At 37.6% G+C, this 14,042-nt stretch overlaps 1 protein-coding gene across 1 annotated transcript; it reads right to left on the bottom strand.

The window, feature by feature from the left end:
* Window positions 1-4,592: 4,592 nt before the first annotated feature.
* On the bottom strand, window positions 4,593-13,153 carry LOC122747953 (probable E3 ubiquitin-protein ligase TRIML1). Its single transcript, XM_043993717.1, is given in 7 exon segments — window positions 4,593-4,762; window positions 4,765-5,124; window positions 6,523-6,620; window positions 6,754-6,776; window positions 7,714-7,944; window positions 8,411-8,503; window positions 12,725-13,153. Coding segments are annotated over 7 exon segments (1,404 nt in total).
* Window positions 13,154-14,042: the final 889 nt, after the last annotated feature.

Here is a 14,042-nt window from a genome sequence, read left to right as displayed (position 1 = left end):
TTGTAAAGCCCCAAACTTCTTGACATACCAGGGATCCTCTGTGAGTAAATTGTAGCTGAATTTGGAGAGGCCTGTAGCTGCTAGAAACCATGGAATCAGCCTTGACCAGCTGAAGGGCTGCTGTAGACTCCAGATATCATTCAGGACTTTCCAAACATCCTACTCCCGATCTTATTATGTCTTCTCCCCATAACCCCTGATTCCTGTTCAAAAGTCTCTAGAAAGCATAAATATCTCATACCTTTCCTTTTCTCTTTTGAGTAGCTGTGGTCCATCTCTGTCTCTGTCTCTGTCTCTGAATCTCTCTCCCCTCCCTTGTAAGCTCTCTCTTCCAGCTTTTTCTTCCTAGACAATAAACAGTCCCCCCCTCCCCCAATGAGGGTTAAGTGACTTGCCCAGGGTCACACAGCTAATGAGTGTCAAGTGTCTGAGCTCTAATTTAACTCAGGTCCTCCTGAATCCAGAGCTGGAGCTTTATTCAAGGCACCACCTAGGTGCCCCTCAGATGCACATTTTAAACTTAGTTTGTAGACATATCCTAGATAAAGTCCTGTTAAGAGAAACATTTAAATGGAAATTGCCCTCTCTATAATAGGATAAAGGACAATAAAAGTTTCTCTTTCTCTCCTCTCTCCCACCTTGCTTTCTGACTGTGTGGCTCACGGGGAAAGGAGAGAGGCAGAGGAGGAAAACCTGTAAAGGAAGACGACTTGGGATATCTTTGTCAGACTGGCATATGCAAGGAATGAAACAGATGCAGTTTTGAAAGGGTAATAATTGGGGCAGCTAGATGGCACAGTGGTTAAAGCACTGGCCCTGGATTCAGGAGTACCTGAGTTCAAATCCAGCCTCAGACACTTAACACTTACTAGCTGTGTGACCCTGGGCTAGTCACTTAACCCCCATTGCCCCGCAAATAAAAAAAAAAAAAAGAAAGGGTAATAATTCCTTAGGCTGTGTGTGTATTTGAGTATGAGACAGCATGGCCCCTCTGTAGACACCTAGCAAGGCAGGCAAGAAGGAATTTTTGATATTGGGGTCACTAGGGGCAGCTAGGTGGCACAGTGGATAGAGCACTGACCCTGGAGTCAGAAGGACCTGAGTTCAAATCTGGCCTCAGACACTTAACATTTACTAGCTATGTGACCCTGGGCAAGTCACTCAAACCCAATTGCCTTACCAAAAACAAACAAACAGATATTGGGGTCACTGTCTCACAGTTATTGGTCTGTTTGTGATTCCTGTGTCTGTGTTCATGTGTCTCTCAGAGTCTGTAATTGTGCTCATGGAGCATAGAAAGAAAAAAAAAACTTTGCTGGCAAAGCTAACTCTGTGTGTCTTGTTAATTCATATGAACTTTGGTTAGCTTTCAGAAAGATTCTCTTCCTTCACATTTCTGAACTGTGGCTGAGTTCTTTCCGCCTAATCCTCCAACCTCTGGAATGACTGTTTTACTGTTTTACAGGTAGAGAAGAAGTCATTTCATTGATTATAGTGAAACAGGTTTTCGGGCTATGACAATGAAAGTTTTGAGGCTTGCACTTTAGAGTAGGACTGGCCCTTAACCCTTTCCTGGCTCGTGAGAAGGAGGAAAGTATTGAATGTACCAGGAAACAATTAAAAGTCACATAAGGATGATTTGCATGTTTTCTCTCTTGCAAGCTCTTTTCAGACAATAAACACTTGTAATCTGTGATTGGACTTTTTTTCAATTAAGGTTCGTTCCTATTTGGGTCTCAGGATCTTTTGTTGAGAGTATCATAATAAAAGCAATGGATTGGCTTTCTAAGGACCAAGGTTCCTTAAACTATTTATGCTGTGATAGTGTGGGTTTGTAGAAAACTTGCTTTTCAACTCTAGCTAAGCCACTCCCTCTCTACCTAAAAGTCCTTGGTCAAGTCACTTAACCTCTTTGAGTCTCAATATTCTCCTGTTTTATGTGAGGGAGTTGGACTAGGTGACGTCAGTGTTCACTACCAACTTAACATCTCCCTTCAGAAGATCTATGAATAAGTAAATACATTCAATTCAAATAGCATTATCAACCACTTTTTATTATGCAATAGGCTAGGAACTAGGGTTACCAATTTTTGTTTATCTTAAAAATATTTTATTATTTTCCTGTTATGTGTAGTTTTCAACATTTGTTTTTATAAGATTTTGAGTTCCAAATTTTTCTCCCTCCCCCCTCCCCAAGACAGAAAACATTTTGACATAAGTTATATACATACAATCACATTAAACATATTTCTGCATTAGTCATGTTATGAAAGATGATTTGGAACAAAAGGGAAAAACCTCAAAAAAGGAAAAAAAAAACAGTATAAACAGTATGGTTCAATCTGCATTCACATTCCCGTTCTTTTTTTCTGGTTGTGGAGAGCATTTTCCATCATGTGTCCTTTGGATTGTCTTCAATCACTGTATTGCTGAGAAGAGCTAAGAGCTGATCATAGCACAATGTTGCTGTTATTGTGTACAATGCTCTCCTGGTTTTGCTCATTTCACTCAGCATCAGTCCACTTAGAAATCTGCCTGCTCATCATTTCTTATAGCACAGTAGTATTCCATTACATTCATATACCACAACTTGGTCAATCATTCCACAGTTGATAGGTATTCCCTTTCTTTCTTTCTTTCTTTCTTTCTTTCTTTCTTTCTTTCTTTCTTTCTTTCTTTCTTTCTTTCTTTCTTTCTTTCTTTCTTTCTTTCTTTCTTTCTTTCTTTCTTTCTTTCTTTCTTTCTTTCTTTCTTTCTTTCTTTCTTTCTTTCTTTCTTTCTTTCTTTCTTTCTTTCTTTCTTTCTTTCTTTCTTTCTTTCTTTCTTTCTTTCTTTCTTTCTTTCTTTCTTTCTTTCTTTCTTTCTTTCTTTCTTTCTTTCTTTCTTTCTTTCTTTCTTTCTTTCTTTCTTTCTTTCTTTCTTTCTTTCTTTCTTTCTTTCTTTCTTTCTTTCTTTCTTTCTTTCTTTCTTTCTTTCTTTCTTTCTTTCTTTCTTTCTTTCTTTCTTTCTTTCTTTCTTTCTTTCTTTCTTTCTTTCTTTCTTTCTTTCTTTCTTTCTTTCTTTCTTTCTTTCTTTCTTTCTTTCTTTCTTTCTTTCTTTCTTTCTTTCTTTCTTTTCTTTCTTTCTTTCTTTCTTTCTTTCTTTCTTTCTTTCTTTCTTTCTTTCTTTCTTTCTTTCTTTCTTTCTTTCTTTCTTTCTTTCTTTCTTTCTTTCTTTCTTTCTTTCTTTCTTTCTTTCTTTCTTTCTTTCTTTCTTTCTTTCTTTCTTTCTTTCTTTCTTTCTTTCTTTCTTTCTTTCTTTCTTTCTTTCTTTCTTTTTTGTTTTTTTGCAGGCAATGAGGGTTAAGTGACTTGCCCAGGGTCACACAGCTAGTAAGTGTCAAGTGTCTGAGGCCGGATTTGAACTCAGGTACTCCTGAATCCAAGGCCGGTGCTTTAACCACTGCACCATCTAGCTGCCCTATTTCTAATCCTTTGCCACCATCAAGAGAGCTGCTATAAATATTTTACAAAAAATTATAAAAGGAAATAGCCTCTGCTGTCATATAGAAATATATGTACAAAGATAAGTATATATAAACTATACACAATAGAAATATGATTTACCTGGACTGTGGCTGAGAGGTAAGTCCAAATATTTAGTTAGTTAGTTTGTTTTTTGGTGAGGCAATTGGGGTTAAGTGACTTGCCCATGGTCACACATCTAGTAAGTGTTAAGTATCTGAGGCCGGATTTGAACTCAAATCCTCTTGACTCCAGGGCCAGTGTTCTATCCACTGTGTCACCTAGCTTCCCCAGGTCCAAATATTTAGGATAGGCAAGTTATTTTACCTCTCTAGAGTTCTGTTGTTATTTGTGAAATTGAGAACCCTTCTAGTTCTTATCTATCTATCTGTCTATCTATCATTTATTTATTTATTTACTTACTTTTTACTTACTCGCTTATTTATTTATTCATTTATCTATTCATTCATTCATTTGGAATTTTCCCCAAGTTACACATAAAAAAAATAAATTTTTTCACATTGATATTTTAAAACTTTGTGTTCCAAATTTTCTTCCTTCCTCCCTTCCTGCCCCAAGAAATCCAGAAATTCAATATAAGTTATACATGTACAGTCATGCAATACATTTTTACATTGGTCAGGTTATGAAAGAAAATAGACAAAATACTTTTAGAAAGAGGAACTAACAAAAATATGCTTCAATCTGTATTCAGATAACATCAATTCTTTCTCTGTAAATGGATTGAATTTTTCATAAGTCCTTCTGATAGCATCCTGCTCATCATTTTTTTCACAGTTACTATTGCTAACTGTATTACCCTCCATCCTATTCCTGTCCCTTGATATTTACTCTATTTTCTATCTTTTTTCACCCTATCTCTCTTCAAAAGTGTTTTACTTCTTACTGCCCCCTCCTCCAATCTGCCCTCTTTTCCTTCACCTCTTCACCCTCCTCTCCCTCCTCTCCCACTTTCCTACAGTGCAAGATGACCCTTCTAGTTCTAAATGAATGTGATATACAGAAATTGTGGAAGAGAGTGCCTGAATTTTATCTGAAGGATGAACAATATTCCTTGGTGTTTCTCAACTAGGGACAGATCAGGAGAGAGTAATCATTTGCCAGGACTTTCTTAGAAAGACAGAAGAAGGGCAGGAAGGGTCCTGAGAAGGAAGTAGTTGGGAAAGAGAAAATTAGAGTTCTTTTTTGAACATTATAAAATTATATCTTTCCATGTTCATAGTCAAGGAAAATCCCACTGTTAAGCTGGACTCATAATTCTGGAAATATTTCACATCAGGTTCAGAAGAAAGGTGGTGCTTGCCTGTGGCATAAAGATGGCAGCCACTGTGACTCTGTATAGCCATAAGCACAAAGAAGTCTTCAGGCTCAGCTGGTCCTTTGGAGATGCCAACACACCACTCAGTGTTGTCTGGCACCTCCACTGCCCAGTAGGATCTACTTGAAATGAAGGACTGAGTATCATGAACTTGGGCAAAATCAGGGAATCTCTCATTGTTTTTGGGCACTTCTTCCTGTGCACCTCCATATCTCATACTCTTCAGATCTTCAGAGATGATGAGATCTGGACTGGCTGTTTCACGATCCAGAGTGATGTCCACTATGGAGAGAAGATGTTTAGGTGCAATGAATGCTATTGTTAAATATTTGTTTTTATAAGGGATGGGGTCAGGTGTGCAAACCATGGAGTGACCATCAAGGTATGGCAGTGACATGTAAAAAAGTGACTGGATAGACTCAGGACAGCTCCATGATGAGAGGAGCAGAATGCTGTTTGTCAGGTAGATGGGATAGTATGTTTGGTTCTAATCTGGAAAATATTTTTTTTTTCTGCTCTGCTCTTTCTGAGTCTCTCACAACAAATGGTTATAGATACCAGGGTTTCATAGATCATAATTATGATTCTAGATATAAAAGTAGAGTTATGATATCCTAAATATTCTGGGTAATATTTGAAGGCTGCACAAGAGGGAGATGGATACTACTGCCTCTGAGCAACACCAGGGAAAACTGAAGGGGAGATTTCCTACAGCTCTCTTTTCTGTTTCTCTTTCACTTCTTTTTGTACTTCCCTCCATCCTTCTTCCCTATAGTCTCTCTTTATCTCTCTGTCTCCTCTATCTTTATCTCTGTTTCTGTCTCTTTGTCTGTTTCTATATCTCTTGCTACATATTTCTCTGGTATGTCAATGTTTCTCCCTCTTTTATTCCTTTGAATTACTCTCTATCTATGGAAAGTCTTTCATTTAATTTCTTTCTTCTACTTCAGTCTGGACAATAAGGATGTGACAGTGCTACTCTACACTATATTTCTTAACAACATTATTCATTCTCAGGAATTTGCCTTTTATGCTGGTGGTCCCCCAAATATTTTTCTAATGCAATCTCTCTGCTGAGATCTAGATCTGACTACTCAGCTCCTTCCAGGACAAATCTTCCCATGGGGGTCATTGGCACCTCAGCCATAATTTTCCTAAACAGTTTATCCTCTTCCCCCTAAACTTGAGTTGTCATCATTTGAACATGGTTGGCAGGGACTAAGTTGTGTATTTTGGCGAAGAGAATACTTGAGAGGTCAAATGGCAGCTATTTACAAGTACTTGAAAGATTTTGATGTGAAAGAAACCTCATATTTCTCTGCTGGGTCTCTGATGATCAAGGAGAATTGGTTATCAATTGTAAAAAAACAAATTTAGCCTTGATGTGAAAAAAGCCTCCTTGGTAATAAAGACCAAGGGGAAAAAATAGAATAAGTTGTATTTGGATTCATCAGGCTCGTCTTCACTGGATGACTTCAAGCAAAATTTGGACTACTACTTAAATATTTTTCAGAGATAATCATTGTGCAGGCAAAGGTGGATTAGATAGCCACAGAGGTAGGTTCTTTCCAACCCCCAAATTTTGAGTTTCTTCAAAATCCAAATGGCTTCTGGCCCAAAGGAAAATTAGATGAGATAAGTTGGAGATGTGTTGCCATTCATTATGATCTTTTCACTCACCTTTAAATTTTAAAAGCATTTCCATAATTCCAGGGATGGGTCGAACAATTGTGTTTATGTGAAACATATCTATTTCCTTGTGGATCACAGATTCATTCCTGTAGAAAACAAACACCTTGTTTAGATCCCCAGTTATTAGAATTTTGACAGTCTTCATTCCTTCAGTAAGTCAAGGTCCAATTGCACAAATTTGTTTAGAGCTTTTCAAATGAAGTAAAACTAGAAACCTACCTGTTTAACACACCTCTAACAACCTGAGAAGAAAAAAAAATGAGATAGAGTTAGCGTAATGGTGTATTTGAGATATGAAAATGAGACTTTTCATTGCCTCAATGAAATTCAGAGTAGGAAGGATCTTGGAGCTTCTAGGTCTGCAACATGCCTCCCATATAATCCCTTCTGTCCTCTCACACAGCTGCTACATTGACTCAGGGCCTCTTCAGCTCTTGCCTAGAGTGTTACCATGACCCTTTCATTTGTCATAATTTCCATATTCTCTCCCCTCTCCAGTACAAGCTCTCCCCAGCTACAGAAATAAGTTAATTGGAATGAACCTCAAAGGAGAGGTTACTGAGCACCATGGACAGAGGGAGATCCATGCAGTGGCAATGGGGAGCAAAAGATATTTTGTTCTATGTAACCAACTTATGAAAGGAGGGGCAAGGGTGACAGAGCAAGGGAACATGTCACCAGGACTGGAAAGAATAACTCAGTGGCAGGTGGAGAGATCCAGGTCTCAGAAAGAACATGTTAAAAAGAGAAATGTAAGGAAAAAAGCTTAAGATGATTGGGAAATCTTATATACTTTATATGTTTGCAAATAATTCATGTATGTATGATCTATTTTCAATGAAGGTGCTAAGTATTTTGTATTGTAATCTATCAGCATACAACTATTGGTTAAGATTCTATTGTGCAGGAAAAAAAGAAAAAAATGTAAAATAAGTGAAAAGTAATCTATTCAATTGCCCTACTTAAAAAAAAAAAGTGTAAGGGCTTTCTGAACTTCTAGAATAGTTCCTTATGAGTTTGGGGATCAGAGTTGGAGATGGAAGAGACCCTGGCAGAATGAAGCATCTTTCATGGTAAATGAATAAATTTTTAACTTCATGATTTCTGAAAAATGGATGGCATACTGGTAAGCTCTTGGCTTTACTTTATCATTGTTTGTTTTTTTTTCCATAGTCTTACCTGGAGCAAATTCACATCTGGTTTCCTACACACTTCCACTGACTCTTTGATCCTCTTCCTTAATTCTTGACTCTGATGGGACAGTTCCTTTATTGTCCTCTTCAGGCCTTTCAAATTGGCCCTTCCCTGCCTTTGCACAATTGATAGATACTTATGTTTCTCCTCATCCAAGAGCCTTTGTACTTTCTGGAATTCAGAAGTAATAGTTTGCTTTTGAATCTTCACTTCCTCCTGGAATGAAACAGATGAGACGAATAAAATACAGACAATGACATAACACTAAATATCAATGGGTGAGTGACAAGCTTTTAGCTCACAATTTGCATTCTGATTTTGCTGATTTCTGTGGCCATGGTTGACCATGGACAGTGAGAGTACTCTCTGCACTTTTCCCATTGCACTGTGCTTTGTGTTCCAAGCACAGTCTTCTATTCTATTCCTTGAAAGCACCAAATCCTTTCTATAGTGTAACATGTAATTGATTTTGGAATCTGAAGACCTGGTAATGAATACCCCTTGTGCCACTTACCAGCCATGGGTCATTTGGGCAAAACAGGTATGTACACTGACCCTCAGTATCCTCTTTTGTAAAATTCAGTGGAAGGCAGTGTTCCCTCCCTATCTGGCAGGGGTTGTTGGAGGGAATAGAGCAGAAAATGTGTGCTGATTTCTGAGAGATCAAGAAATAAATACTTGCCTCCAATAATGCCACTTTCCTCTTCTCATTAGATATCTGTTTCAAAACATCTTCAGTTTTCCTCCAAAAATCTGTCACATTTTCTTGGATTTTCTCCTATAATATATATTTTTAAAAAAACATGAATTTTTTCATCTGTGAGGCTTTTCAATTTTCCATATTCAAACTATTTATGTGTGAAGTAGAGAGCTAATTAGTAATAACTTTATAATGCTCTTAGCTTGAAAGCTTCAGATAAAGATAAAACAAGGAGTTTTATGCCTGTGGTATGATGTCCCAATTATTTTTATTTTTGAAGCAATTGAGATTAATTGACTTGCTCAGGGTCACACAGCTAGGGTCTGAGGTGAGATTTGAACTTGAATCCTCCTACTCCAGGGCCAGTACTTGATCTACTCTCTCTTCCTAGTGGCCCAACAGGATCAAGCACAGTGCAATTCAACAACAACATTGTGAGCACTTAGAGCATGGTGGTCAGCACCTGGTGACACCACATCTGTTTCTAGGATGATCTTTGCAGAGTGCAGTGGAAATTCAAAATGTCCTCATGGATGGAGTGACGAATGCATTACTGTTAAGGGTTAAAATTCTAGCTAAACTGTCTAAAATATCTAATGAGTGGTCGCCAATAAATTATAAGCTTTAGCAAGAGTTAGACTTTTAAGCATTTATTAAGGAGAATAAGAATTTGGTAAAGAGAGAGAAAAAGGCCTAGATTCCTATCTATTAAAGGGAGAGCACATTTCTAGCTCCCTTCTCCGCCAGAGTCCAGAGGAAAGAGCCTGAGACCGAGCGCCCGTCTCTTCCTTCCTCCTCCCACTAGTCCGCGTCACTTCCTGATACCAAAGACAAGACTCCTGGTCTTGCCCTCAAAGACCTTCGCTTCATGGGCAGAACTCTTCTACAGTTAGTATCCAGCAGGTGGCGTTATTCCAATCGTTACAGTCCCCCCTGTTGTTCCTCAAGAAACAAAATGTTTCCTTGACGGAACAGTAAAAACAATATAATAACTATTGCTAACTAATAATATGTGAACAACAATATAGAAAAGGAAGAGAGGAAAGTTTTGTCCAGAGGGGCGATTTTTTTTTTGTCCTCATGAACCAACGCTTTGACATTAGTCTTGCAAAGGGAGGGCCTCTGCAGAGAATACATGTTACAGATGGTGTATATTATAACAGAAAGAGAAAAAAAACAACAAAAACAACAAATCAAAACTGTTCATTTAAAGTCTCTGAAAGTCTTTTCTCAGATGTCCTCTAGGTGTAGTCATAGAATCGAAGTCTTTTCAGGGGTTGATGTGTGGATGCTGGTAATCAGCCAGGAAAATTTCCTACAAAATTGAGCTTAACACAACTTTAAAATAGCTTTGTCAATAATCAAATCAAACAATGAAATTTCTCAAAAACATGTCTAAGGGAATTCAGAATCTTAGTTGTTACACATGAAACATATAATAAAACAAAAATTGAAACATTCTTTAAAATTATAATATTACTATAGTCCCCCCTTATGGAGGGTAATTGAGAAGACAATTGCTGTGATATTAATTTTTTTAAATAATTTTTATCTTTGTTTCATCACTTTTTGCATCATCTGCCTAATTATCCTCATGCCATTATGAGAAATTAAAAAATCTAATATAATTGGTAACAGGTGTCAAGGCCAAATTCAACACTGTATTTATCATGACACCTGAGATAATTATGGGGGTTACCATAAAAGAACAGAGAAATGATGGGATATGAGCATTCCCACACTTGAGCAATATGTACTGCCCATACAGTATGCCAGGCTTAAAATAGGTGGATGGAATATATGTCCATGCCACCGAACATATTGGAAGAAACTGAGTCAGACTTAATCAGATGCATGGGATTGAGATGTCCATGGCATCAGGCATATAGGAGGGAGCATAGAAGCCAGGTGTAGAAGTGAGATGGGTGGGATGAATACTTCCAGCCATCTGTACAATATTGTGGGGAAAAAGAGAATAAAATATTAAACCAAGAGAATCCAACCTCAACATTTGTCAAAAGCCGTTCCCTCGGCCATACCTTGACTTCATGCATGTCTCCCCTCATGTGACAGTTCAGTGTCTGCTCTTGCATGTATTCCTCTTGTGATTGGATGGCATCTTGGCCAACTGGCATCTGATAACTCAGAATAAAGGCAATTAATGTCTTAAATGATAAGTTCCCATAATCCAAGTCTCATATGGATTTAAAATTGAGGATAATAAATGATTGCAAAAAATGTGAATACATCTTGACTAAAAATATAATATATAATTATGCAACAATTTCAAATAATACCCTTTTTTTTTACTTAGTATACAATTACTTTTGTGAAAAATCAGAACATACTTAAATACAAGTTAAAGCACAACAGAATCTCAAAGAACTTTTTTTTTTTTGAAAAAAGAAAACTTTTACAAATGTTCCCCTCTTTTTTTTTTTTTTTTGGGAATATGCTTATCAAAAATAATACTTCTAGAATCAATTTACACTTGCCATGGCAACCAATTTGCCAGGGAAATGCTTTAAAGAGTTTGATCAAATAATCAGTTGAGGAAAAAAAAATAACAAAAACAAACAACTCAGAATATGGGAGCACAATACTCCTAGAATTAACATTGTATTATGAAATCAAAACCATGTTTCAAAATTAGATAGATGAATGAATAGAAGAAAATACACGTGGAATAATAAAAGACAATGAAATTCAAACTAGGGAAATCTAAATGAATATGAATTTAATATTAATAAGAGTACTATAAAATATAAACTTGATCACATGACTATAAAAAGCTTTTACAAATATTCTCCTTGTTTTAAAAACTAAGTATAAGACACAATCTCAAAAGCATGAAAATCTCTATGAAAATAAACCCATACCATTAATTTCAAAATGTATATATAATAGCATAGAAATCCTATGTAACCTCTGAACTGACATTAATACTCTGAGTGAATTCAGAACACTTTTGATTCCGATATCTAAAATCCCCAACACTCATATCAATACCTTGCTGCTTACTTCTACATTTCTCTAAAATATATACCCTTCCATGGCAAAAGAAGCAGAGTCTTGAATTATGTTGATGGTTGTCATTCTTATTCAGCTTAAGTTTTTCTTCTTTAACCCCTTTATATTGTCTGTCAGTCTTTTCACCATACAAATGCTTTATAAGATTACTAATTAAAGACAAAAGCAGGTTAGCAAAATTATGAACAAAACAAGCATATCTGGAATTTAAAGAGTTTTCTAAGATTGTCTCAAAAGCACAGCCAGGCCGGGAAGGGCTGAGCCTGAAGCTGCAAATGCAGGTAGAAAAAGTTGAGCATGCGCATCAGATCTCTGGACTTCCCGGGCAGGGGAAGCAATGGGCTTGGCCATAGGAGGAGTAGAGGGTGGGGTCTGGAGAGGAGGGGAGGGACCAGAGCAATTTGAATCAGACTTGATTTTGAACTCAGGCCTGGATTCCTCTTCCCCCACTTTGCCTCCAGGTGCTAGGGGATTAAAAGCTTCTAGAGGGTGGGTCATTGCCTCCAGGCATGCAAAATTAGAGCAACAATTAGTGTTGGAACTGGGAAAAGCAGCAGGAATCTCTTCAGGTTTCTCTGAAAAAGCATGGTTGGGAGAGGGAGAAATATTTCCTTGTGTGAGTAAGTTGCTGGCTCTTTTAACAAAAATAAAAATAAAAATAGAAAATCCAGAAAAACAAAGCATTAACATGATCTTATCTCCCATTTGTCTGGTTAAACAGACTAAAATCAAAAATAGGGTAATTAGGGAGTTTAAAAGGTCCATTCGAAAAAATTTAAAGGGAAAACACAGCCAGTACACCAGTACTTAGCAGTTTAAAGGGTAGGGGAAATTTCTTACCCAACCAGAAGATCAGAAGACTGAGGTTTACCTTTCCTCTTCGTGGTCAGCCATCTGTTAAGGGTTAAAATTCTAGCTAAACTGTCTAAAATATCTAATGAGTGGTCGCCAATAAATTATAAGCTTTAGCAAGAGTTAGACTTTTAAGCATTTATTAAGGAGAATAAGAATTTGGTAAAGAGAGAGAAAAAGGCCTAGATTCCTATCTATTAAAGGGAGAGCACATTTCTAGCTCCCTTCTCCGCCAGAGTCCAGAGGAAAGAGCCTGAGACCGAGCGCCCGTCTCTTCCTTCCTCCTCCCACTAGTCCGCGTCACTTCCTGATACCAAAGACAAGACTCCTGGTCTTGCCCTCAAAGACCTTCGCTTCATGGGCAGAACTCTTCTACAGTTAGTATCCAGCAGGTGGCGTTATTCCAATCGTTACATTACTTATCCTGAAGTTCTCAGCAGCCTCATCTATACAATGCAGTTGATGAGCCTTATGCTGCTGGGACTCAGAACAGGACAGGCAGATTGGGCTCTGCTCATCCTCACAGAACAGTGTCTTCATCTTCTGATGTATCTCACACTTCCCATGGCCTCCAGGGTTCTTGATAGTATGAGGTCTTAGGTTTTTGGCAATGGCTGCCAATTTCCCAAGTCTCCAATTGGTTTGGAGATTCCTCAGCTGGGATACAACCCTGCACTCTGGACAGGAGAAAGGGCTTGAGGCTTCCTGCCAGCTGCTGCTGAGGCAACTATGGCAAAAACTGTATCCACACTCAATGGACACTGGGTTTGTAAAGTAGTCTCTGCAGATGGGGCAAATGAGCTCTTCCTGAAGTTTTTGAATCAGCTCTGGAAAAGAGGCCATGTTTCTGAGGAAAGAGAATGGAAAGGTCAGTGACTGGTCTGGGTACAGAAACACCTTCAGTACTTGTGCACTTGAAATTGGTCACTTTTATCATCTGCTTTTCTTTTCAGAGTACCCACTATACAAAGAATAAGATCCTATATTTTACATTATGTAGCTGGAGAAACTGAGGTGAGAAAAGGTGAGTAATTTGATTCCTTTCTCATCTCTTAATCCTCTCCAGGTGAGGAACAAATAAATCTCCAACTGAAACACTCTTTTAAATGTGATTCGTAATCTTATTTTGATCAAATTTGCTGCCCTTCCCATCCTACTTGTGTTTATCATTTCAATTAAATCTTTTAAATAACTCTCTCAAAGAACTGTGGAAACTGAATGCAGACACAACCATACTTTTTTTCCTTTATGGTTTTCCCCTTTTTGGATTCTTCTTTCAAAGCATGAGGAATGTGCTGATATTTAACATGAATACACATGTATAACCTATCTCAGATTGTTTGGTGAGGGAGGAAGGGAAATTAGGAGAGGGAAAATTTGAAACTCAAAATATTGTAAGAATAAATGCTGAGGGGCAGCTAGATGGCGCAGTGGATAGAGCACTGGCCTTGGAGTCAGGAGTACCTGAGTTCAAATCCGGCCTCAGACACTTAACACTTACTAGCTGTGTGACCCTGGGCAAGTCATTTAACCCCAATTGCCTCACTTAAAAAAAAAAAAAGAATAAATGCTGAAAACTATCTTTACATGTAATTGCAAAAAATAAATTCTATTTAAAAAATAAAGAACTCTGCCTTTTTCTTACTCTTTCTCTGCCTGCAGATATTACATTTTATTGTTCCTTTTCCTTTTCACATCTCAATTATTTGGGAAAGGCTCCTCCCCTGCAAAT

This window comes from Dromiciops gliroides, chromosome 3, assembly GCF_019393635.1.
Source record: "Dromiciops gliroides isolate mDroGli1 chromosome 3, mDroGli1.pri, whole genome shotgun sequence".
Classification (NCBI taxonomy): domain Eukaryota; kingdom Metazoa; phylum Chordata; class Mammalia; order Microbiotheria; family Microbiotheriidae; genus Dromiciops; species Dromiciops gliroides.
This window is presented reverse-complemented; position numbering and strand designations above follow the sequence as displayed.